The following is a 26,791-nucleotide window of genomic DNA, read 5'->3' on the forward strand; positions in this document are numbered from 1 at the left end:
ACTCAATCCTATTTACTTCACAGGGGTAGAGTCATAGGAAAAAAAATTAAGATAGCAATCTCGGAATATTGCCTTGAATCCTTGGGGAAAGGTGAGATACAAATCTAATTTTAAAAATAAAAAATGCAGTATCAATTTCTATGGTTCTTATTTATTTTACCTTTGTATTGCTATTTATTTATTTATATTTCTCTTTTATAACATAAAAAAAAAAAAATAAGAAAGGCAGCAACAGATATTTCCATAGGAGGAACCTGTTGATTGGTCTGCAATTCTTATTTTGGGTCTATTACTGCATTTCAGGATTAATGAAATGAATCTAGATTCATTTCATGAAATTAATGAAATTAATCTAGACTAATTAAATCTAGATTAATGAAAGAAGCAACAAGACATTGGGATTTGCAAATTAAAGCTGAAATACTTCGGAAGGAAGAGTTAACTACAATGAGCATATTATGGCTCCTAGAATTATATTAAAAGAGTGGTCCAAAATATTTTATTGGATTTGACCTCACTGACTGCAGATTTTCTACTTCCTATGTACTACAAAAATACTGAAATCCAAATCACTGAAAAATACCAAGACTACAGGCTATGAATTTTAATGAATGAAAACAGAAAAAAAAATCTGCCTATGCTGATTGTTCAGTAGTAAAACACTTGTATATAGTCCCCAATTTACAACCACAATTGAGACAAAAATTGACACATTGCTTAAGTGAAATTTGCCCCATTGTATGATCTTTCTTGCCACAGTTGTTAAGTGAAGCACTGCAAAATTCATTTAACAATTGTGTTACTTTACAACATAAATGTTGGGCTCAATTGTGGTTGTATATTTTCTTGTATATAGGATTTGACTAAAAGTTAATTGATGTACTGGCCATGGCATAACTATCCTGAAAACATTTTCATGCTAATTAAGTAGACTTTTTCTTGGGGAAATATATTGGAATTTTCTAAAAGACAACTTGTTGTGAATAGTTGAATATTAGCCAGATTTTAATATGGTTAAAATTGGCCAGAAATCTATTGATAGCACAAGTATGTATATGTGTATATAGAAAAATGTGAAATCATAGTTGCAAGTTCTTTAGCTGGTGATGGTCTTCATACATATTGAGTTCTTCCCCAGATCGAAGATATCATAATCTATCAGCACAATACATGTAAAGATCCAAGCAGGGTAGCCTTTTGTAATTGACAGATGGAAATGTTGTCAATGCATAATTTTTCTAAATGCTGTCTACCAATAACCATTGGGATTACTGTGGCCAATTTATGCCATAACCTTTCAAATCTGATTTTCTTATCTTCATATTCTGTTTAGTTTAGTTTAGTTTATTTGATTTGTATACCGCCCTACTTCCGAAGGACTCAGGGCGGTGAACAGCCAACAATAAAATACATAAATACACAAAATTTAAAAACCCGATAAAATCAAATTAAATTATTTGGCCCAGACAAATTAAAATACCCCAATAATTTAAAAACAGATTAAAATTTACGTATTTAAAAAGGGAAGAGATCAGGCCAAGCCCGCTTGATGGAATAAAAAGGTCTTCACAGCACAGCACGGCGGAAGGAGCGCAGATCCGGGATCCTCCGTATCTCCATATATTCTGTGACCTTCTCCAATTCTCTCTCTTCTATTTGTCTATCCCATAGTATTGCCACATCAATTACCTACACTTTCTTCTTTTCAACCACAGTTAAATATGGTATACTATGGATCAAGACTTCATCCGTTATGAAATCCCACAATATTTTAACTTTACTATTAATTCTAAAGAATCTAAAAACTTATAATCGAATGGGTATTTTTAAATTAAATATTTGTATTTCAATGAGGTAAGATAATTCTGTTAATATAAAACTGTGGGATTATAGTATAGCATAATATAGCCTTTATTGTCATTGTACATCATGTATACAATGAAAATGGTTATATATATTATATATAATATAAATATATTATAATTATTTTCAAAATGTTGTGGTATTACAGGTAGGGTTCGCTTACCAACTGCCTTGTTCAGCAACCGTGTGAACACACGATGGTGCTAAAAAAAATTTTTTTTTTATTCATATTCCCCATTATGTGCCTGCTTATTCTCTTGCAATTCATTCCTCTCCAAAGGATATAAATACAAACACTATATTTCTTCTTTCTAATTATCCCAGCGCCTGAGCGAGTAAGGAGTAGTGGGAAAAGGAATCTGAAGAAAAATCATTAGGAAATGAGCCAAAAGCCAAAAGTGAGTCTTGTTAGTTATTGTTGTGGCTCTGTTACCTGAGCCTGTGTCATCGGCAGGAGAGGACTCCGAGAGTGAAGGAGAGGAGTTGGCAAGGCCTCCCTCTCCAGGACCCTCCTCTTTGGCAATGCCTTCGGTGTCCGCCGAAGGGCAAGAGATAGGGCTGGGGCCAAGCACGTCCACGCAGCCACAGGTGGACAGTGATGAGAGTAATGAGTCTTGGCTGGATCCACGCCAGCGTCGCAGAGATAAGCACGTGCAACAGAAGAAAAGGCGTGCCCGAGATTAGGCTGAGTCACTGGACCACACCCCACAGGGTATAAAAGGGAGCGTGGTGGCCAGTCAGGCCTTGTGACGAACAAAGCTGAAAGCTTCCACACCATTCTGCATTGCGGAACTTTTGCTATAGACTTTGCTGGATTATATTTGGACTTAAATTACTCTGTAATTATTGAACATTTTACTTTGATGTACCAGAATCAAGAGAAGTTATCTCTTCCCTTCGTGAGTAATAAACTCTTGGCAGGCAGCCACTAGGTTGCTGCCAAGTTCCGTTATCATAAGGAAAAGGATTTTGTCGGCTGGTTTGGTTTTTAACTCTTGGACGTCTGTTGGTGTGTGCGCGTGTGGGACGGGGACAGAACAGTTATAGGCAGCCCTTTGGTGTCTGCTATCCCTGCACCAAGGTCAGGATTCCAAAGGGTGGGGCAATGGGGAAAAGAAAAGCATAGTTGCGGTCACATGGTTTCCAATTAATGATTGATTTGCTTAAGGACAGAACTGCAGATTCCAATTGAGGACTAACTGTTTTTGTGTTATTTTTTTGCTACAATTTTACTTTTATATATTAGCACCTGCTCAGAAGTGAAGTATACATTTAATAGAGAATATTCAAAATATTGACCACATTCTAAAACATTCATCCCCTTTTCAAATATAAAGATGCACTAGTATATGCTATATATGAATAAAATATATTTTACTCAGACTTTATATTGTTACTTTTTAAGAATTATAATTTTATGCTTAATGTATTATAAAATACCTAATATCTATTATTTGAAATTTAAAATCAGGCTGCTATTATTCTTTCAACTTTGAATAATTTCTCCTAGTAATATCATGAAGAAATTAAAAAAAAACATGACTGAAAAAATGAATATTGTAGAATAAAAGTCCCCAATGATCACTTTATAAAATCTTCCTTTGAACAGAAAAAAGCATTTTAAAAATGCTTTAAAAAAAACCTGATTAAATAACGTGTTTCCTGAAAATAAGACCCTATTTTATATTTTTTTGAACCCTGAAATAAGTGCTTGGACTTATTGCCATGTGCTTAAAAGCCCAATTGGGCTTATTATCAAGGGGTGTCTTATTTTGGGGGAAACAGGGTATTAAGTCTGCGCATGCTTTAAAAATGATTTGAATAAATATTTTGGAATGCACACTTGTAGGGCATGTTAAATTTTTCAACTTTCAATTTCCAAACATTAGGAGTGCTCAAAAGTTGTGACATGCCTTAGGGATTGCAAATATATTTTGGTTACTTTAATATAATTTAGATGTGCTTGCTAAGAAATTATATAAATATCATAACTTTTTAACATTTCATTTCTTTCACATTGCACAGGAATATGACCACACCAAGTCATTTTTAATGCAGGCATGTCTTTATTGTGATTTCTTCTTTCTTTCTGTATTCATGCAGAAGACTGAAAAAAGACAACTGCTTTAAAGAATATATCCAAAGTATATGCAATACAAATTATTTGCAGTACAAATTATTTCTGACACATGCACATCAATAGCCCCGTTAAGTATTTGTCAAGTTGTGTTACATTTTCTGTATAGCACACCTATGCAATAGTTGTTCCTATTTACTTCTAATTTATATCAGTAATTGCATTCAAATGGAAATGACTTATCTTGCTAAAAGACATTTGCCTGAATGTTTCCTACTATTTACAATTTAGCCATAGAGCCATAATTTCAGCACCTGGTACTTCTATATTTATTTTTAATTAAAGCCAGATGTAATTAATTCAAACATCATGAAAACCTTAGCCATCTGTAGATGATATTTCATCTGCTAGCACCCTTGGGAAGATATCCCAAGGATGTTTATATCTCGTATATAAACATTAGGTCTTGTGCAACTGAAGATTTATACTGTTCCCATTATAATTAAAATTAAGCTCCCAAAATAGCCATTTGATCACAAGTCATGAGAGGAATGAAAATAAAAAGATTTATTTATCAGATTTCAATCCCCAATTTTATCGCTACAACAATAGCGAAGTAAGATATGTTGGTCTGTCATTAAGCATGCTCAGTGACAGAATCAGAAGTTGAGCCTGGGGTCTCTAGTATAGCATTTAAACTATTTCTCTATCCTGCATAATAAGCATGAGCTAAAGAGAATGATGGATACACAAATATATATCTGAAACTCCCCATTTTAATTTAATATGGATAGGTGCTATAATATCATCTCAATATTTGAACTGGAGGTCTGGAACACATTTCAAGGTCACTCTGGCCCAGAAACATCTCATTCTAACTTGGAAAGGCTGTTCAGAAGGTTCTTTCCATTTTATTGTCAGTTTAGAAACAGCTCACTTCAGCTATCAAATAGGCACTAAAATTGCCATTTTGTGGATTGAAAGAGGTAAGAATGGGATACTTCAAGGTAGAAAAGTGTCTGATTTATACACATTCTTAAAAGAACTGACAAGTGGCTCAAATTCTTTGAGAGAAATGTAACAATACTTTGGTTTTAAAAATCTTATGGACAAGAGGAAGTAAGAATGCTGAAAAAAATTCAGGAAAAAAGTTCCTATTGTTCTTTCCATTGGGAGAAAAAATAGTACTTAGAATTTCCTAATGTATTATTTTAATGTAGTACATAATTATAAGATATAAGCAATGTTTAAAAATTGACACATAAGGCAATTTTGAAAGTAAATTCAAATATATTGTCTCCTACCACAACCTTCATCAGCATGTAAATTAGTGAATAATCAATTTTGTAAAAATTGTTTTAACTTTTAATTTTTTTCTGAAGCTGTGATTATATTTGTCATTGATCTTTACTGTAGCTACAGATAAACATTTAATGGTTGTACTTTTTCCTATTTTAAATAAACATTAAATGAAATATAATATCTAATAAAACATACAAAACCAATATAGGCAGATTCTCCAGACATAAGCAATTATTGTTAAAAGATGTAAATAATTCAAAAACATTATTTAGTAATGAGCTAAATAAGTGATTCATTGCCGAGCAACTCTGTATGTCTAAATTATATATAATTTTATTTAATATTGTTTTTTGTTGTTAGCACGGGGTCTCAGAAGAAAGGATTAGAAAGGATAACTTGGTTCTCAATATTTTGAGTAGGATCACTGAGTGTTATAGTTTAGGTACTCATCCACATTATTCAGTTTTCTCAAATATATGTAAGACATTATAAACACAAAATCAAGAAGCAACTACAAATCTGGAGAACTAATCTTGGATTTAGTTCTCCAACTATATATCTCCTGCCATGCTATTAAAGCATTCATACAGACAACCTACAAACCACACCTATATTTTTAAATCTCGGCAGCAATATGCTGCATAACTTTTCTCTGCCTTATCTGTGTTGTATCTGTAGTGACTTCTATATGGGAGTGGAAAAAGAATGTTCCATTTGAAATCACAGGAGAGAAAACAAATTATTTGTTTCTTATCAAAGAAATTTTTATTTCCCTCTCCAATACTAGGTGGGGGAGAAGTTTTCTTTGCTATAGAAGTAAATGTAAATTGAAATAAGTCTCTAGAAGAGAGATTGATGTATATATATGATAAAGCCAAAAAACAGTTTGCTTCTTTGCAATGATCTGCAAATAAGTTAGGATAACAAAACAGTCTGAAACCATGATTACTTGTTGATACCCTAATTGTAATTGTGCCCTAGTTTTTGCATAAATGAGAATCAGAGTTGTTTGGTTTATTATGTTTTATATGTTATGTCAGACCTCTGATGACAGACCACAAAAGGAACTAGTTGCAGTATCAATTAAAAGAAAATAAACTGTATAACTGATTTTGGCTTGTTCTTGCCTTAGTAGCCCATGGTTAAAAGCAGCCAAGCATAAATAATATGTGAATGTAGTTAATGTGTCTGTACATCTCATCCACAAGCATCATCACTTATTACATATTTTATACAATAGATACCAAAATGGAATACAGTAATAAAGCAACACATAGATCATATAATCTATAAAATAAGCCTTTGTAAAATTCTCCATACCTTAACAGCTCTTCTTTATCTAGAGGAGAATGGACGTTGGTCTTACCTGATACGTCCGTTCTCGAGTAGTAAGAAATGCCAGTCAGGCTGGGTAATCGGCTCCTTTATCCAGCGATGACCGGGTCTGCACTAATTTGAATAGCTCCGCCCTCTTCCCCAGTGTTTCGGCGAGGGCCATGGCGCAGACCGTCGTGTCTTCCTGAAATGAGAGAGAATTAATATCCAACCCCCCCTCCCATCCATTCTGGAGGGCTGGACCAGGGGCGGGGCTGACTGGCGTTTCTTACTACTCGAGAACGGACGTATCAGGTAAGACCAACGTCCATTCTCCGAGGTGAAGAAACGCCAGTCAGGCTGGGGACATACCAAAGCTAGGTGTCACCAGGGAGGGAACTCAGGCCCGCCGGCTTCTAAGAACGAAGCACCTCCTGCAGGACCCGGCGACCAAAGGCTGCGTCTGCGGAGGCGAAGGAGTCCACCCGGTAATGGCGAATGAATGGAGAGATCGACGTCCACGTTGCCGCCCGGCAAACCTCCTCCAGAGTAGCTTGGGTACCCCAAGCCGCCGACGTGGCGGCGCTCCTCGTCGAGTGGGCCGTGATGCGAGGCGGAACTGGGAGATGTTGCTGTTGATATGCTGTGGCGATAGTGGCCCTGATCCAACGCCCTATGGTGATACTGGAGACTCTGGCACCGATGGAAGCAGGTTGAAAAGATATGAAGAGGGCCCCCGTTCTACGGAGAGGGGCTGTCCGAGAGATGTAAATCTTTAGTGCCCTACGAACGTCGAGGAGATGCCAAGATCTTTCCAATCGATGCCCTGGTCGCGGACAAAAATCCGGTAGTACGAGCTCTTGAGCTCGGTGGAATCTAGAGTTGATTTTGGGTAGGAATGCCGGATCAAGGCGGAGGACCACCCTGTCAGTATGAAAAATGCAGAGGTCGCTGCGGATTGATAGAGATACCAGCTCGGAGATTCGACGTGCTGAGGTGATGGCAACGAGGAAGGCCACCTTGAACGACAAAAAGCGGAGGGACACTTGACGGAGGGGCTCGAACGGAAACAGAGTTAAGGCATTCAGAACCTTGTTGAGGTTCCATGTAGGGTAGCGATGAATCGGGGAAGGACGGAGGTTGACCGCCCCCCGAAGGAAGATGCGAATGTGAGGGTGACGAGCGATGGAATCTGGAGAATTATAGGATAGAATAAAGCGATGGCTGCCACTTGGCGTCGCAGTGTATTTGGAGTCAAGCCGGAATCAAGCCTGTCTTGAAGAAAGCAAAGGACTTGCAGAACAAAAGCTGACAGTGGATCAATGGAGGAGCATCTGCACCACTTAGAAAATGATTGCCACGTAGCTTCATAAATACGTGAAGTAGACGGTCGGCGAGCCGCCTGCATTGTGGAAATTACTCTGGTAGGGACACTGGCTTCCATTAGGAGGAACCGCTCAGCCTCCAGGCAGTTAGATGGAGCCAAGCGGGATCTGGATGATGTAGAGCCCCTTGTGTGAGTAATATCCTGGAGTCCGGAATGCACCAGTGAGGTGCTATTGACAGCGACAGAAGATCCGCATACCAAGGTCTGCGGGGCCAGTGTGGTGCAATGAGGATGAGTTCCGCTCTTTCGTCCAACATCTTCCGGAGAACCCGGGGAATGAGAGGTAGAGGAGGGAAGGCATATAGGAGTCCTGTTGGCCACGGGGAGCGGAGAGCATCCGTGGCCTCGGCCTGGGGATCCGGAAAGCGGGAGAAGAACCTTGGGAGCCTGTTGTTCTGGCTCGAGGCAAAGAGGTCTACTACTGGGAGGCCGAAGCGGTTCGTGATGTCGTGGAATAGAGGGAGAGGAAGGCTCCACTCCCCGTGATCCAATCGAGAGCGGCTGAGGGCATCCGCTTGGATGTTGGTTGTCCCCGATATGTGATCCGCCTTCAGTGAGGTGAGATGCGTCTCGGCCCACCGACCAAGGAGGACCGTTTCCGCTAGCAGGGCCCTGGAATGAGTGCCCCCCATTTTGTTTATATGAGCCTTCGTGGCCATGTTGTCGGTTAGAATAAGGACGTCCTTGCCCTCTACAAGAGGTTGGAACCGAAGGAGAGCTAGTCGAACCGCACGCAGTTCTAGGTAATTGATGTTGTTGCGGCGTTCTAGCCGGGACCACTGACCCTGGGCCATGTGATGAAGAAGATGGGCCCCCCAACCTGTCAAGCTGGCGTCCGTTGTGAGGATCAGACGAGGAGGTTCTCTGAAAAATGAGCCTTTGGAGATAGCGTCCGAAGTCCACCATCTGAGGGAAGAGATGACTAATCGAGGCAGGCGAATACAGGACCGTGAAGAACTTCGACCCGCTCGTTGATGGGGAAGGAGAAGCCACTGGAGCTCCCTACTGTGCAACCGGGCCCATGGGACAATCCCAAAGGTGGAGACCATCTTACCAAGGAGGCCGGATAACCTTAGGAGGGACGCTGATTTCTGTGTAATGCACAGATCGGCCGAGGCTTTGAGACTGGCCTGACGGTCGGGAGAAAGGAATACCTGGGACGAGAGGGTATCAATAGACGCCCCAAGATGGACAATACGAGTAGATGGGGAGAGATGGCTCTTAGCCCAATTTACAGAAAAACCATGACTTTGCAAGAGGTTTAGGACAGTAGAAAGGTCAGAGTGTGCAGAGGAGATAGAGGAAGACATAACTAAAATGTCATCCAAATAAAATTGTAAGCGAATAGGGAGAGAACGAATATGGCCAATTAGGGAGGCCATAATCTTAGTAAAGACCCTAGGGGCTGAAGACAGACCAAAGGGTAGGGCCTGGTACTGGTAATGGAAACCCATGTAGTGGAAGCGGAGAAACTGGCGGTGAGAAGGGTGAATAAGAATATGGAGGTAGGCCTCTGTGAGGTCTATGGAGGAAAGAAAGTCACCAGGTCTAAGGCATTCTAGAATAGAAAACAACGTGTGCATCTTGAACCGGCGGTAAGTTATGTACCGGTTCAAGGCTTTGAGATCTAAAATGGCTCGCCAGCCTCCCGATGCCTTCTTTACAATGAAGAGGCGGGAGTAAAAACCCCGTCCGCGCTGGTCAGGGGGAACGGGTTGGACTGCCCTGATAGATAAGAGATGGGTTATAGCAGAGGAAACCAGAGCTTGTTTAACTGGATCCTTAGAGAGAGGGCAGGAAAGAAAGAGGGAGGGGGGAGGAGAAGAAAATTCTAACAGAAGGCCTGAGTTTGTAGAAGACAAAACCCAAGCGTCAGAAATGGAAGACCGCCATTGGTCATAAAAAAGGGAGAGGCGGCCCCCAATTGGAGGATCCCCCTTGAATCTATCTACCTCTCTGGGAAAAACGACCCCGACCCCCCCGATAGGAGCGCCTAGGTGGGAACCGACCCCCCGATCTGACCTGATTGTCGGGCTGGGATGATCTTGGCTGGAACGGACGCTGGAAGCGGGACTGGAAGGAGGAATCAGATGTCCGAAAGGACTGGAGGCGAGGATAAGGTGAGTAGCGGGAGTCGGAACGTCGATGTTGGGAAGGGAGGATCTTGCGTCGATCCCGTGTCTCGACCAGGAGAGGTTCCAAGGACGGTCCAAAGAGATTTCCGGGTGAGTAAGGGGAGGATGGTAACTGCCACTTGCAGCGCATGTCCGCCTGCCAGTTCCTAAGCCATAAGAGGCGGCGTGAAGTGACAGAGGAACTCAGAGCCTTTGCAGCAAAACGGGTAGCATTCAGGGTTGCGTCTGCCGAGTATTCTAGGGCAGCTGTAATTTTGTTGATGTCTTGTTGAACCCTGGAATCAGTGTGAGGTAAGTGGTCCCGGAGTTGTTTGATCCAGAGGAGTGCGGCCCTGTTGAAGAATGAGGCCGCAGAGGATGATTTAATAGACCAGGCAGCTGCGAGATGGCCCTTGATCAGCGTCTTTTCTGCGCGCTTGTCCTTAGGGCGGAGAACATCCTCTGGCGGTCCTGTAGGATGTGATGGGTTAGCCAAAGCCACGATTGGAGCGTCGACAGTGGGAGGCTGAAGGAGGTCAGACATTGTAGGAGCCGCGTTGTAGAGGCGCTTGTCTAGATAGTTTGGGCTTGGACCAGCCCCAGGCAAGGACCATTGGCGACGAAGAACATCCAGAAACAGCTTTGGTGCTGGAATGGTTTCAGGGGCCACAGTCGGCTCAGCAAACAAGGCCGAAGCAGGATCAGCAGTGGAAGATGAGGACTCTGGAAGGGGAACCTCGCCAAGTCGGGTGGTAGCAATGGCCTTAAATAAAAGAGAGCGGAACATCTGAGGGCGGAAAAGGCCTATGAAGGGAGACTTATCTGGGCTCAGACCCTCATCCTCAGATAGAGCGGAGTCGGGGGCCTCCTCGGGCTCGGAGACAGCTGCTTCTTCCGCAGCCAGCTCTAAATCATCCTGATCCATGTCCGAAGAAGGATCAGCTTCAGGAAGATGGCGAAGGTCTCCTGTGGATTGGAGGACTGGAGCTGGGTTAGGAGACTGAAGGCCTGCCTGTTGGAGGCATTGGGTAAAGCCTTGGCGCATAGCCCTGATGAGGAGGGCTTCAAACGCCTCTGGGAGAAGAGGGATCGGATCCTGAGGAAATGAAGGAGCTGCTGGAGCAGGCAATTGGGAGGATTGCAGAGGGGTGGGTGAAGGAACAGAACCAGCCTCAGTCTGGAAAAGAGGCTCCTTGCCCAGGGGAAGGGCAGGTTCCAAGGGGGCTGGGCGATCAGGAGAAAGGCTTCTGACACTACGGGCTTCGTCTTGGACTGCCAGCCCTGAAGATGAGGCCTGTGGAGGGAGGCGATCAGGTGAAGTGGGCCTTGTTCTGGAGGAAGCCCTGTTAAAGGCCTTCTCCATGGCCTTGTGGCGCCGCTGCTCCTCTCTAGAAGACGCTGGCGTGGCCTGGGATGAGGAGGTCTTACTGGCCTTATGAGCCCTTGATGGCATGGCCAGGCTTGAAGGCCCTTCTAGAGGATCGGAGGAGGGCTTGCGAGAGCGATTGCGGCCTCTTTGCTTATCAGCCATAGCCCGAATTAAGTTATGCCCCTTTAAAATGGCCGCCGTCCCAAGCGCGCCAAAAATAAACCGCCCCAGAAACTTACAGACGAAAGGCTCTGCTCCGTAGCTATGCTCTGCAGCGTTCAGGCAAGCAATTAAGCAGGATCGCTAGCTCGAGGCTATTACTGCGATGTTTTCCAGGGAGCTTGCCGATCGTAAACAAAGGGTGGCTGCTGGGCTAATCGCCTTTGAAATGCAGCGCCGAGTAAAGGAGGCAGGAATTTGCCGCAAATGAGGGAATCTGTCAGCCGACAGATTCCAAGCCGGAGCCCCGGCTAGCGGCAATCCAGGAAGCCTCCAACCAGGAAGCAGTTGATTAAATATAGCCAGATACCAATTAGATGAAGTTTAGCTGAAATTTAGTTGTAATTTAGTAGAAATAGCAAGCGAGAGCTGAAGACACGACTATCCAGTCAAGGACCGAGTCGAAACACTGGGGAAGAGGGCGGAGCTATTCAAATTAGTGCAGACCCGGTCATCACTGGATAAAGGAGCCGATTACCCAGCCTGACTGGCGTTTCTTCACCTCGGAGAAAAGGGATGCCAATGAAAGTTATATCTGGCTTAAATTCAAGCTAATATATTTGGTAGCATGATGCAGCATGAGTACTATAATTCAGTAATCAGGAATAATACACATAATATGATCTGTGTTATAATAATGTATGAACCCAAACAAGGTATTCATATTCCACATTCTGCCAAGACCAGATTGCAATAATTCTAGGGAAACTGCAGTTGAACCATACCTCTGTCCTGTAACAGTATTTGGGATAATATTTATTATTAAGCCTGGACAAAATTAATTCTTTGAATTTTTAAAGAGGAGCCAGAAAAAAATAGAATACAACGTGCTTATTTCTTGAACAATATTCTCTATTTTAAACAGTAACACAGAATGTTACTATACATTAATGAAGGCAATGGAAGATAGTACTGTACAGAGAACATTTTCTATAAAACAGCACTTAATTACCCATAGCAGGCCACAGACTACACAAAGAAAGTTAATCTTGTCAAGGCAGCAAACCACAGAAATATCCTAGAATGAGGGATTTAAGGGACTTGAGTTTATTGTCTAACTTTGACAACCAAATAAGGCAAGACCTCATTAAAAATAGGTTAAACATATAAAATATGTTGCTATGAGACAAAATTACTGGATAAATATATAATTTCCTTCTATATTGGTTTTATATATTTCATTATATATTATGTTTCATTTAAAGTTTATTTAAAATAAGAAAAATTACAACCACTAAATGTTGTTTATCTGTAGTTATAACGTAGTATCAAGCAATTCAGCATCATTGATAAAGAAAGACAACTGTTAGCTCCATGAATTGCATAGATCAAGCAAAATATGTTAATATTAGTAAATAGGTGAGGAAGAACCATCTCATAAACAAATCATTCTGAAATGATTTCATTCACTAGCAAAGGTGTATAACCACTATTGACTCAACTAAGTCAAAAAACAGAAATATTCTATCAGCAAGAGACTTGAAAGCTTTTCACTATATTTGAATTGTAGATATTCACGTGGCATAGTTCGAATATGTGACATTTTAGAATGCACAATGAGAAAATTCTTGTTCTACAACACTGTCACATCAAAATCTATCTTCACATGAAGGGTGAGAGTTACGCATTCAAACATAAAATAAGATCATTTATTACTTACTGCATGAATTCATAGGGATCATTTTTGTCTACTTAAATGTTTTAAATTCCAATATGCTTATATGTTCAAAAAAGAAAACAATTTGCACAATATATAATAATATGAAATAAATGTAAGGGGGAAAAAAATTCAAAATTTATTTTACTTTTCATGGTTAAACCAGTTTCTGATCCCAAACTGTTTTATATGTTATACTAAAATCTAGAATAAGTTATTATTTTTAAGCAGCTATAATTTTTCATAGTGAGATACTTGGCACTTTAAGTTTTGCATTAAAACAAAAAGGCTTATATATGTGTATTCTGCCTCGGCTGTCATTTACCGTGTTTCTGACAGGAATCTTCTTTGGTTCTGGAGGTACATCCTGTGGAACAAATTTTACTGGCTCCTTAATCTGCCTCCTTGATCGCTTAGTTCCATCTGGTAAAGTTTCCATGGCAATGTCTGCTTCCATGTCACTGCTACCTGCTTGGTCGCATTCTGAACACTGCCTGGAAAGACAACATATATAGAAATTCAAACTGAATTCAGCAGCTTCCAAAGCAAAAGCATATAGGTTGGGGAAATAAGTTTCTTAAAAAGATTATGTTTAGAAAACAAAAGAACCCACATACAGATGGAAAGGGAACAGTGGTATGTTTTTCACATGTACGGATTTTAATGCACGTGAAAAAAGCACATGGGCCAAATATTTCATCCCCATCCCCATCCGGCTTTCTTTATTTGTATAGAGGATATTGGTATATGATCTCTTTTTTCATTACTACAAGTTCTTACAAATAATATCTCCCATAATGAATTTGATCTCTTGGAGAAAGATGAGCTGAATCACTTTGGGTGTCTTTGGGGTGTCAATTAATCACTTCAAATTAAAGATGGCAAGAATCCCAAATGTAAAACACACATTTTTCAAAAGGAGGAAAGGAAGTTTACTATAAACCTAGAGTCTCCTGAAAAAAAAAACCTGAGAGATAACAATTAACAGAAAGTTAACATAAACATTTCTTGTGTACTTACATAACATAAATTACTTGGATGTTATTAATTGAAAGATATTTCTGTAATAGTACAAACAGAGCTACAAAGCTAATAGGTTCTGACATTAAGATGTCTTCCCATACAAAATGTCTTTGTTTAAATGGAAACTTTATTTTAATGTACTATTTAATTTTTTTAAAAATGCAGAATCTTAGGAGAAACGATCATAACTCCAATAGTATGCCTGTAATTTTCTTTTCTATATCAAGTGTTTTAAAAATCCAAAGGACAAACCTAAAGCAGAGACACAAATGCAACCAATATTCATCACTTTTGTAACAGTTAACTTCAGATCAAGTATCTTAAGGAATAAGTCTATTCAAGTTAATTCAATTTTTGGTGGTTTCATGAACATATTCATTCAGTTTTCTTGGCAGCAATACTAAAGTACTTTGCTATTTTCTTCTTTCAAGATATTTTTCAACTTCCCAGTCTATCTCATTAGTATTCCCTAGCAGTACCCCTTGCAATATCCCTTAGACAAGTTTAAGTTTAGTTTTTGAATAGGTAAAGTAAGCTAGATTCCCAACATGAATTGGTGGATTTCAATATCAAGACCTGACTGGCAATGGAATGCAGGCTGAAAAATTATGTCAGCTGAAATCCAAACTAATGTGAGTTGCTGGCTATATCCTTCCCATGCATACGCTCTATAATTCTTTGAGCTGCAAAAGTATTCTATAAAAAAATCCATTAGAAAACCATTAGCTTTCCAAAGTGAATGTTTTACAACAGATAATAAATGCACCTTTCCAATATAAGAAGTATTATTATCCAATAAGTATTATTGTACACTTTAATACAATTCCAGCAATAAAAAAATAAAATAAATAAGAATTTATGTATATCTTCTTCTTTCTCACAGAAATATGACCTTCCAATCATAAATAAAAGACATATGAAATAGAAACAGCATTGTAAGTAGCAGGGATATTGTTTTATGGAACTTCACATTTCTAATGCAGAACTTTCTATACTATTTCTTTTGATTTTGAAAAGAATCGACAAAGACACATTTAAAGATGAAACGGATGTAATCAATAAGTCTCAATTTCTCTGTTATAATCCCATCACACTGAATATACCTTAGTTAAATTAAAAGTGAAAGCCAAGCTTGTGATCACAAATGTAGCTGAAGCATGAAATTGTAGCAACTACATAGATTTTTGGAAGTAAAATCCTTCTACGTCTATGACTTTTTACCACTGGGATGTTAGTTTATTTCTTCTTGATAGTATGGCTTTTAAAATATTTTTTTCAGTATGACTAAAAGGCAGAATAAAATCAGTGAATTACTATGCAATTTAATCTGATCACTGAACGAAAACATTAAAAAAAATTCTAGATGGCATACAATAGTTGCATATATATACATTCAATCCTACAATGTATTAGGAATAATTCAATGTGATATCTATCAAGTATCTATTTATTTATTATTTACTACTAATTTTTATGTCACTATCCACCTATCTCCCAATAAAGTAATATAGGGTGGAGTCTTAAAAATTCCATCACAGCAAAAAATAGTACAATTGATGGAGTTAGTCTAAATGAGTTTGATCTTCATGTCAGTGGTTCTTATTTATAACCTCTGCATTGAAAGATGAATAACTTTAAAATGAAAGACACTTCTGGAACTTTATACAACTCTCTACCTCATTATTTCAGCCTATTTTTCAGGGTTTATTTCTGAAAGATTTTCTGTCACCCCCAAAATCTCCCAAAAAGGGGGAAAAAAAAAAGAGAAATATATAATCATCCCTGCCACACCTGATGACAATACCACATCACTGAATGGCATGCTCGAGTTTTCCATAATATCACGAAACTGCATTGCAGACCCACCCTTCAAACACTGCCCTCTGCTAAAATATAGCAAGAAGGTTGATGCTGCATTGAGTCCAGATTTCTTCTAGAAACAGATTAGCCAGAACATTAGAACAAAAGCCAGATCAATAGAAATTAGTATTAAAATACCATTAAACGTATGTGAATTTAAAAACTGCTTTTAAAAATTACAACTAAGGACCACAAAATGCCAGTTAGCTGGTTGAATACTAAGATTAAACATAGAGTTATTCATCTGCTTTGTTACTTTGAACTTTCCTATTGTTTTTCAGTGACAGGTAACAGCAACACTAACAAAAGCAGCTGCTTTTGAAAAATATGTGTTATTAAATATTTAAAATTGAAGTTGTCATCATCACCTATAAAATAACTCTGTATTTGCTCAGTTCTCTGCATTGAGAGCTGCACTTGATATGCTAGTCTTTATGCTTCAAAATGTAAGTAGATCTATTACAAAATAATTTATTGTGACTACCTTTATATATTTAATATTTTCCCTCTGTAGTAAAAGTTAGAAATGGCAACTTTTGACAGGGCAGTAGGGGCCAATCCTCAGGTAATACATCTTTATCAAGGACTCATACATATTGTATATATGTTTATAAATAGGAAATGAGATATGAGATGATTTTGTCTTCCCATATTTACATGAAAGTAAAGCAAATAAATTATTTAAATTGTTTGTACTTGATTTGATGAAGGAAAAATAATCTCTTTATATAGCTTTATTACTTTTATTTATTTTCTCTGTACTTTTTTTACTTTTTATATTCTACGTTTGTATTGTTTTTTATCAATATTTTTAGTTTATATAACTTTTTATTTTTGTATCTGTAAATTTCAATAAACCTCATCATTTAAAGTTATAAAAATTAACTTCTATGAAAAGAAATCAGTGATTTGTTTACATTAGTTCAGCATAATTTTTTTTAAAAAACCCTCCTTTTAAAAAACCCTATAAGCAATAAAGTTTATAAAAGAAGGGACCTGTTTTGCAAAATTTCAAGCATCAGCACCGCTATGGGAACAAAAAGCATATAAGAACATTTGAAAAACTTTCCAGTAAGATCTAAATTAAAAACTTTGCATGAAAAACCTTCAGATTCCTATATAGTAGGTGCATGATCTTATTTCTTAATCCCAAAGGAAATAGGAGGATATATTTATAATATTCTTACCAGTAACTGTTTTTAGTCTTCCTTGGCATTCTTGAAAGTGGAGGGTCCAGACATCCAAGGTGATAATGGAGTTTACAAGTATCACACAGCAAAAGGAGGTGCTGATCATGGTTCTTCTTGCAAATCCCACAACTTGGAAATGCAGGAAAAGTTTCATTTGAGAAAATGCAAATACTTTGCTAAGCTGTCTCAAAATTAATATGGGGTAGAATCCAGAGATCCTTATGCATATGCAGAAGATCTTAAGCAGATAATTAAAATATTCTTATTTACCAGGGCATTTTAAAGGTTAGTTACTATCTTGAAATTTTAAAAATATAAGACTAATTTCAAATCCAAGCTAACTTTGGACTGTTTTTAATTTTAGTCATATTGCCAGGAAATAAGTGAATCAATATAGATTCACTAAGACACATTTCTAAGAAAATAAGTCAATGAGTGAGTACATTAATAAATACATAATTTAGGAGGATAACTATATTAATAGCTATTAGCGATAAAAAATAACTATTTAGAGATTTAGTAGTTAAATCATTTTATTATAAAATGTTGAAAACAGCCAGGAGCAGATGGTGACTACTTTCTGAAAATATCAAGCAAACTACTGACAGACCCCAGTTTGTGGAAAGGAATCTATAAAACATGTATTATATTCCTAATACTTGTTCATAAGTGTTGAATATCAATTCTTATATAGTTAAATATATAGGTATAAAGTAAACTCTTTATGTAAAGCTTAACTCATAGTGGCTTTTACATCATTTTCTTAATAACAATACAGAAAGATTGTTTTCTTCCATTTCTCATCTTTAGTCTTGAGTTTACCCAAGGAGTGCCTTTAAATACTAATTAGGGAACCAGATAATAAAATGAATTATGTATGTGTAACAATAAATATCTAGGTTAATAATTATATATATTACGTAAAAGGAAGATTAGATATGAAATCCACAGCAATTCTGTTCAGTCTTTTCTATGATAGTTTGTTCTGAAAATTTTAATAAAAATGAATTTGAATAATTCAGGTATAAAATACATTTGCTTTCAAAGTGGAGTCAATCAGTAGTTTATAGCCAAGCTTTAACTATAAATAAAAAAACAAAAACAAACAGTCAAGTTAGATAGCAAATTGTAGCATCTAGAAATGGAAAGCAATGGAAGAAAAAAAAATATATTCAGTTGACTGAAATTGAAATTTGTTAAAAGCAGTATTGGCCATATCAGCCTGAGATGAATTATTAACCCAAGGCACTAATATTGTAATTCTTCTATTTTCTAAGTCCCTTAATCAACCAAGTTGTTAGGAAAGAAGTGAAGGGGGAGAGAACAGAAAAGTTTTTCTTTTTTCAACCTCAAATTTATGATTTTTCAATTATGCACTTTGCTCTTCTAATGAGCACAAGAGAGTATTGCTGCTACTTGCCTATAAAGTACTGCTGGAAGGGTTGTAGTCTTATGAGTTCCACCTTCCTTTTTACTGGGCTTTCTCTCCTTGGGTGCTCGCAAAATTGCTGGTATATTTAGTTTCTGTGGGGTTTGAGGAAATATAGGAATATTGGTAAGACAAATATATAATGAACATATCCTTATATTTCCCAGTCAGAGGTCTGACTGGAAGAGATGTCTGAAAAAAACTGTCAAGTCACAAATGTGACCATGTTATATTTTCCATCTCCAAATTTTTCTGAGAATTGAAACTGCATTCACATATTTCTCAATGCAATAGAAAAAACAAGCCAGAGACATAAGGCTCTGCCTTTTTAACTTTTCCCCCCTTTAACGGAGAAAGCTTTAAAAGAAATAGGCAAGGACAAGCTGGTTTAGAAGGTTAAAAGAAAAAAGAAAAATCTACTACACTTCACAAAATAATATCGAAGCAGTTTATTTTTCTCAGCATCTCTGCTACTGTGTGCTCCATAGGTTAATTAGAAAAATTATCTTATTGGACCAAACTCTCCACAAAGCAGCAGAGATTCTCTTCGGGTTTCTACTAATCTGCAGTATGCTAGCTTCACAGACAGCAACCATCTATCAAAGTCATTTCTCAGGGGCCCTGAGGGGCTGCATCTGTTCAACCAACTGGAAAAAGGTGTCATGCAAGCTATGCAAATGAAACTACTACTTTTTATTATCATTATTAAATAATAGCACCAGTAAACACATTTGTAATTTTTATTTTATTTTTAAAGTAGCAAAATTTCTTATTAAGAAACTTATGCTTATGGTAATAGATTTCTAGTAAACCATATTAGAGTAAATATACCAGCCAGCTTAGCAGATCTATATAAGCATTTAAGTGTACACTGTTAAATCCTTAGGCTAGTTATAATACTATTCCTGGCCAGTGGTCTAATTTTTTTCAAGTCATCACTTTATTTTATAAAAAAATATCATTAATAATGACCTGTATAAAAAAACCAAGACCTTTTCATGTTGAAAAATCACACAATTGTGTTTGTATCTATTTTCTTAAGAACTCTGTTAACTGATTCAATACTTTTAATTTTATGAATACTAAAATGAGAAATACTAAACAGAAAGCCACAGAAATTAGTATTTGTAGCAAATGTAGCCAATTACATTAAGTATAAATTCTAACATTTAGAAATTTTAAAAAAATGGAAATGAGAAGGAAAATAGATAAATAACTGGGAAAGAAGGTTCTTGTCTCTTTAAATGTTGCTAAATATACAATAAAATTAAATATTGAAACCCTCTCATTAAAAATGTGTTATAACACAGTTAATATAGAAATGATGGGGTGAGATAATCAGCTATTACTACTATAAAAAGCCACTGGTGCTTTAGAATACTGTTTCCTTAAAAAGAAAAGGAATATTTATATATACATAATTTTAAAATATTGTTGGTGTAGTATATTCACAAAAAGCAGCTCTAGAAAACAATCTACTCCAACAAAAATTGCTCGTCTGGAAGCTTCAATTGCTATGAGTCAAAAACAAAAACAAAAGACAGCAAGAACGGTTAGATTAACTCATGCTTCAGGTTTAGCTTCATCACAAATGACAGGTCAATCAGTTATAGCAAATGAAAGAATTTTGCAAACAAGATAGCTAAAACAAAAACAAAATTAAAGTACAGGTTCCTAGTAAGTACCTGGTGGAGCCCGAAATATATTTCAATCAGAAATCATTACCTCCAGGAGAAAGGCCAGGACATTATCAAATGTATCTTTCCACCCACCAAGTGACAGTAAAAAACAGAAAAACATATTCTTATGAATCATGTGATCTAAAAAATATTTAAAAGGGGGGAAAGAGTGGAGAGACCAACCTGTCCAATAATTCTTCCTAGAAGAGCCCACATTCCTTGCCCTTCATTTCGCAGCTTTGAATTCATATTCTGAAGGTCTTCTAAAGATTCACATAACTGAAAAATAAAGTCACACAAAAAATGCAGAAATTATTTAGCATCTCTTCTCCAGGAGGAGGCATTCTTTACTTACAATATCTTTTCTACATAAATATTTAAATAATAAAGTTGTTCTTTTATGTCAATGCAAGTGAAAGCAGTAAAGTTAATCAACCATTCATAACTCCAGAAAGAAAACATGGGCATCCATCTGCTTAGTAAAAAAAGAACATAAATAATTTTATCTGACAATAAAATTATAATGGCAGTAAGAAACCTCATAACAGTTCCACTCTGTTTTTTCCATCTGTAAAAAAACACCAAATGTTTCTATACTGGGAATGAAAACTTCAGTACAGCGAATCTGCACACTTGAGGAAAAAAATATAAAATCACATTAAGTTCTCTAGGTTTAACTTGAAACAACATTTTCCATTCCTGACTATTTCCTATTTTTAGACAATTCTAACAAATAGGGACATATTCACACAGTCATGGCATGTTAAAAGCCAGAGTAAACAGTAATTTTTATCTATCATGGCTAAGTTCTATATTTGAATATATATTTAAACAATCTTGTATTTAAACAATTACTTATTTAAATTTTATGTTACATGCCTTCAACATTGTAGCAGAGGTTTGGAGATTATAATGCAAATGTAAGTCTCATAAACTGCTGAGTTACTACTGTTTCCTAGAAGCATGGGTAGCTGCTGCCAACAAAGAGTCTGACAGACAGCACTGACTCTGTGGGTCCTGGACTCTACTGTAGTCTAGTAGTTACAAATAAGGAATAAAAATGCTCTTGAAATTACCTTATGTTCTTTGACAGTGCCTATGCCAATGACAGATCTTGGTTGCAGTCATTGAAAATAATCAAAGATAAGTACAAGAATCCAATATATGAGAAATGCTTTTCAATAAGTTACTGAGTTGTGAATGAAAACCACTGGAACATTGAGCTTAACTTCAAATTTTTGTGTGGGAGAAGGGTGATATTCAATGATGGGTCAAAGTATTGAATTTAATTTCTGCTATGTTTTAAGAATTAATTATCTCATATAAATTTTACATGGCTTGAAGAATATTTCTTACCTTGTTATATTCTACATGAAGTTTTTCTTGTTCATTCTCCAGTTTATCCTTAATTGTCTTCTGTTCTGCCATATTCTCCTGAATCTGGATCATGCGCATGTTCCTCTCTAAAATAAAAGTCAGCACTTTACTTATGTACGTTCATATGAAATAAGTGACTGTAGTTAGAATCAAATAATTGAATCTCTCGTACTGCATCCTTAAATCAAAGCAAAAGAATATAACTATGCTAATATGCAGTTTTTATTTACTAAAGCATAAGACAATTCAATGACAATCTAATTCTTATGAATATACTGAAGTATTTGAAACAAAATGCCAGTGGACTTGATCTGACAGCAAAGCAGTGGTAATATATATTTTATATACTTCCCAAGAGTAGAAATTTCTAAGTTATAAAAATACCTATGGCAAAAACCATACCGTTAGAAAACAATTCAGAACAAGTAGCACAGTTGGGGAGCAAATGGACAAATGAAAAGAACCTAAAGAATTTCTAAATTCTAGAAGTATTTTAAAGTATTTTAAAAATGTTCCATTTTGATGGAACTCCATACTGAAAAACCAGTTAATCATGCCACTTAGCAACACTAGTTCTAATAGTCCATCTTGTTGTTAAATGAGGACCATGTAGGTCATTAAGTGATGACCACACATTACCACAAGTTTTGACATCTTGTTGGATTCCCCATTGGTTTTGCTTGCTGGAACATGGCAGGGAAGGTCAGAAATTATGATCATGTGACTGCAATGATTCTTAAATACAAGGACTAGTCACGATTGTCACTTATTCAGTGCCATTGTAAGTCTAAATGATCACTGAATATGTAGTCCTTAAACAAAGGCCACCTGTATTTTGCAATTAATAAATGCATCAATCGAAGCTGATGGTTATAGAAAAGGTTCAATCCAAACCGTATTCTTTTTGACAAAAACTAATTTCTTTCCTTACAAAGAGAGGCCCTATTTCACCATTTTTCTAGTAGATACAAGGATTGCACAAAACCAGTTTCCCATAGTAGCACCTTCAATTAGCAGACAAATTCAAATAGTAAAAAGTTATCCAAGATCCTATACATGAACCTATATATCATTCATAGTGACTAAAAGTGAAAATCCTCACGCCCATGTAGGCTTTTAAAGGTGATAACTAGCACCTTGAATTGAATCTGGAAGCAAATCACAAGCCACAAGCTCCTGCAACAGCTGGCACATGTGTAAATTAGGGCTTTCACAAAACTGTGTGGGCTCCTGTATTTGAATCAACTGAAGCTTCCAGATCCTTTTCAAGGGCACCTCACATTACAATAGTGAAAAGGAGATTACCACAGAATGGGTGAGTGTGAAAAGTATATTATGGTCCAGGAATGGGTGCAATTGACACACACTCCATCTTACAGGGCTCAGTTTTAACCTATTGCCCAAACCTCAATAGTCTCCAGCACCAAGAAAGGATGCTCGAGAAGCCTCTTTGAGAGTTGTTTTGCAGCTGCGGCAGCTGGCTGCTGAAAAGTACCAGAAAAAAAGATCACAGAAAAAGTTACTATCGTCGTCATGTTCTTTGTGCATGCACATCCCATTGGACTTGCAAGGCAATGGGATGCACATGTGCGAAGAACATGGTGGCAATCAACATGGCAGGCGGGGTGAGTGAGGAGTGACTGGGGGACTGGTTCGGGGGTGTGGCCAGCTCACCATTGCTACTGGTTCGGCAACCTTGGCCAAATTTCTGTCAACGGTTCACACAAACCGGTGCGAACAGGTTGAATACCACCTCTGATCTGAACTAAACTAAGGCCTCCTGAAGCCCTTTCATAGCAGATTGATATTATCCAATTGTCTATTAAACAATGGAGCTAATCATCTAGAGTGATAAAAGCTGCTCATGAGTGCTACCATAACTGCACTGGGGGATAAGGAGGGGAAGGGGAGATAAACCTTGAAAGGTCTCAGTCCCTCTAATCACAAAGAAAAGAAAATTCAATTTGAAGCATATTAGGAAGGAGAAAGTGAAGAGAAAATATTTCTTCCAAAGTTAAGTTTTTTTCTTGGTTGCTTGAGAGAGACAGGAGTCGTATAAAAATCTAACATTTTCTGAAAACAAAATTAAATTAAGTGAATTGCAACAGAAGACATTACTTATCAGTCCTGCCATTGCATCCTGCTTTACTTCTAACCAAGAATTATTTGAAGCAAAATGTAGCTTCAAAAATTGAATTTGAGTATTTCAGACTTACCAAGATAATAATTCACAAAATCAGCAGTCAATGCTGGTTGTTTATGCTTTCGTCTTCCATCTACACTGGAACTGGTATCTGAAGTATCAACAGGAAAGATGTCTGTACTAATGCCCATTAATTCAGCTTTACGCATGAGCTTACGTATTGCTGAAGCGCTGCTAGTGAGTGGCCGTGGCAGTTTTTCTCTTGGAACCCATGCTTGTGGTCTTGTGGTGCGTGCTAATTCTGCTTTGGCACGGTACTGCTGAAGTCTGGCATTAATTCGAGCCTATATCACAAAATCAAACATTGTAGCATACAAAATCAAGGGGGAAAAAAAAAGAAAATTCATCTTATTTTAAAAACTATACATTTATAGTGTAGCAAAGACAAATTGTGCTTAATACACGCTAAATGAATTATCAAGAGAGTCTTAATGGACTACTCTGTATACCGTGATCCTGTATTATTCAAGAGCATGTTATCCCATCGTGCAAGCCAGAAACCTAAAAAGTCTGATAATGGAATCTATTTTCTTCATAATCTGTTTTTCTTCAAAAGCAATTTGGAATTTTCCAACTCATAGCACATAAGAAGAGCTCTGCTAGTCAATTTGATCCATAAAGGAAATTCACCAGCAGGACATGAAAGTATTGATTTTCTTCTATGTTTTACTCAACAACCACCTTTCAGAGGAATATTGCTTCTGATTATGAAAATAAAATATAATCACCAGAATCAGTTGCCATAGACAAATCTTCCGATCTCTAAGTTATTTTTATTGCATCCAAATTGACAGCATAATTAAATCTTGTGGCCATGCATTTATATTTATTTATTTATTTATTTATTTATTTATTTATTTATTTATTTATTTAATTAATTAATTAATTAATTTGTATACCACCCTTCTCCAACAGGACTCAGGGCGGTGAACAGCAATGGTAAAACATAACATATAAAATTTAAAAACAGTTTAAAAAATATTAAATAATTTTGGCTATCCATTTAAAACAACTCAGATTAAAAACCAATTATAAATTAAAACCAAAGGGATGGGATCAAGCCAGCCCGGCTAGGTGAAAAAGATGTGTTTTCAGGGCCCGACGAAAAGTCCAGAGGTCTGGTATCATGTGTATCTCTGGGGGTAGGTCGTTCCAGAGGGCAGGTGCCGCCACAGAGAAGGCTCTCCCTCTGGGGGGTCACCAGCCGACATTGTCTGACTGACCCTGTGGGAGCGTACTGGCCGGTGGGAGGCTATTGGTGGCAGAAGGCGGTCTCGTAAATACCCCGGCCCTAAGCCCTGGAGCGCTTTAAAGGTGGTCACCAACACCTTGAAGCGGACCCTGAAGACCACAAGAAGCCAGTGCAGCTCGCGCAGGAGAGGTGTCACATGGGAGCGCCCCACCGCTCCCATAACCCCTTGCGCGGCCGCATTCTGGACCAACTGGAGCCTCTGGGTGCACCCCAAGGGGAGCCCCATGTAGAGAGCATTGCAATAGTCCAGACGGGAAGTGACGAGTGCTTGAGTGACCATGCGTAGGGAGTCCCGATCTAGAAAGGGATGCAACTGGCGTATCAGGTGAACCTGATTAAAAGCCCCCCTGGCCACGGCCGTCATATGCTCTTCTAAAGACAGCCGTGTATCCAGGAGGACGCCCAAGTTGCGAGCCCTTTCTGTGTGGGCCAATGATTCGCGCCCAATAACCAGCGATGGCACCAGCTGGCTATATCAGGACGCCGGAAGCCACAGCCACTCGGTCTTGGAAGGGTTGAGTCGGAGCCTGTTTCTCCCCATCCAGGCCCGCACGGCCTACAGGCACAGGGACATCACTTCAAGGGCATCGTTGGGGTGGCTTGGGGTGGAGATGTACACCTGAGTGTCATCAGCGTACTGATGGAACTCCACCCCAAAGCCACGGATGATCTCACCCAGCAGCTTTACATACATGTTGAACAGAAGGGGCGAGAGGACTGACCCTTGCGGCACCCCACAAACAAGGCGCCTCGGGGTCGACCGCTGCCCCTCTGCCAACACAGATTGCGACCGGTCAGAGAAGTAGGAGAACCACCGCAAAACGGTGCCCCCCACTCCCAGCCCCTCCAACCGGCGCAACATGATACCATGGTCGATGGTATCAAAAGCCGCTGAGAGATCTAACAGGACCAGGATAGAGGAACAACCCCTATCCCGAGCCCTCCAGAGATCATCCACCAACGCGACCAATGCCGTTTCTTTGCTGTGCCCAGGCCTGAAGCCGGATTGGAGCGGATCTAGATAGACAGCTTCATCTTGGTACTGTGGAAGCTGCCGGGCCACCACACTCTCAACAACCTTCGCAATAAAACGAAGGTTGGAGACTGGACGATAATTAGCCAAAACAGCCGGACCCAGAGAGGGCTTCTTCATGAGGGGCCTCACCACCGCCTCTTTCAAGGCGGCCGGCAGGACACCCTCGCTCAAGGAAACATTAATAATCCTCTGGAGCCAGCATAATCCCGGGAAGCCAGCACGAACCAGGAAGGACACGGATCCAATAAACCTGTGGTCGCGTTCAGCCGTCCCAGAATCCTGTCCACGTCCTCAGGAGCCACAGGATCCAACTCCTCCCAGATAACACTCTCAAGACCTGCCTCAGTCATCCCGTCTGGACTTACCCAGTCAGAGGCTAGGCCTTCCTGAATCTGAGCAATCTTGTTATGCAGATACTGCACAAAAACCTCAGCTCAACC

General features: G+C 38.4%; 1 protein-coding gene across 24 annotated transcripts in view; it reads right to left on the reverse strand.

Annotated features, from left to right (window-relative positions):
- PHF14 (PHD finger protein 14) overlaps positions 1 to 26,791 on the reverse strand; it is a 181,113-nt gene that overhangs the window by 97,454 nt on the left and 56,868 nt on the right. For 21 of the 24 annotated variants that reach the window (XM_060685664.2, XM_087892740.1, XM_034402580.3 and 18 more), the window contains exons 9-14: positions 24,077 to 24,347; positions 21,840 to 21,946; positions 20,667 to 20,762; positions 18,796 to 18,899; positions 17,373 to 17,504; positions 13,628 to 13,796 (exon numbers count right to left, since the gene is read on the reverse strand). In XM_060685664.2, the coding sequence (XP_060541647.1) occupies positions 13,628 to 13,796; positions 17,373 to 17,504; positions 18,796 to 18,899; positions 20,667 to 20,762; positions 21,840 to 21,946; positions 24,077 to 24,347 (879 nt within the window). Of the gene's footprint in view, positions 1 to 13,627; positions 13,797 to 17,372; positions 17,505 to 18,791; positions 18,900 to 20,666; positions 20,763 to 21,839; positions 21,947 to 24,076; positions 24,348 to 26,791 lie in introns of all 24 variants that reach the window. The other 3 variants (XM_087892744.1, XM_060685666.2, XM_087892745.1) reach the window with 1 other exon arrangement.

The sequence above is a fragment of the Pantherophis guttatus genome, chromosome 4 (genome assembly GCF_059756535.1).
Source record: "Pantherophis guttatus breed Tessera chromosome 4, ASM5975653v1, whole genome shotgun sequence".
Classification (NCBI taxonomy): domain Eukaryota; kingdom Metazoa; phylum Chordata; class Lepidosauria; order Squamata; family Colubridae; genus Pantherophis; species Pantherophis guttatus.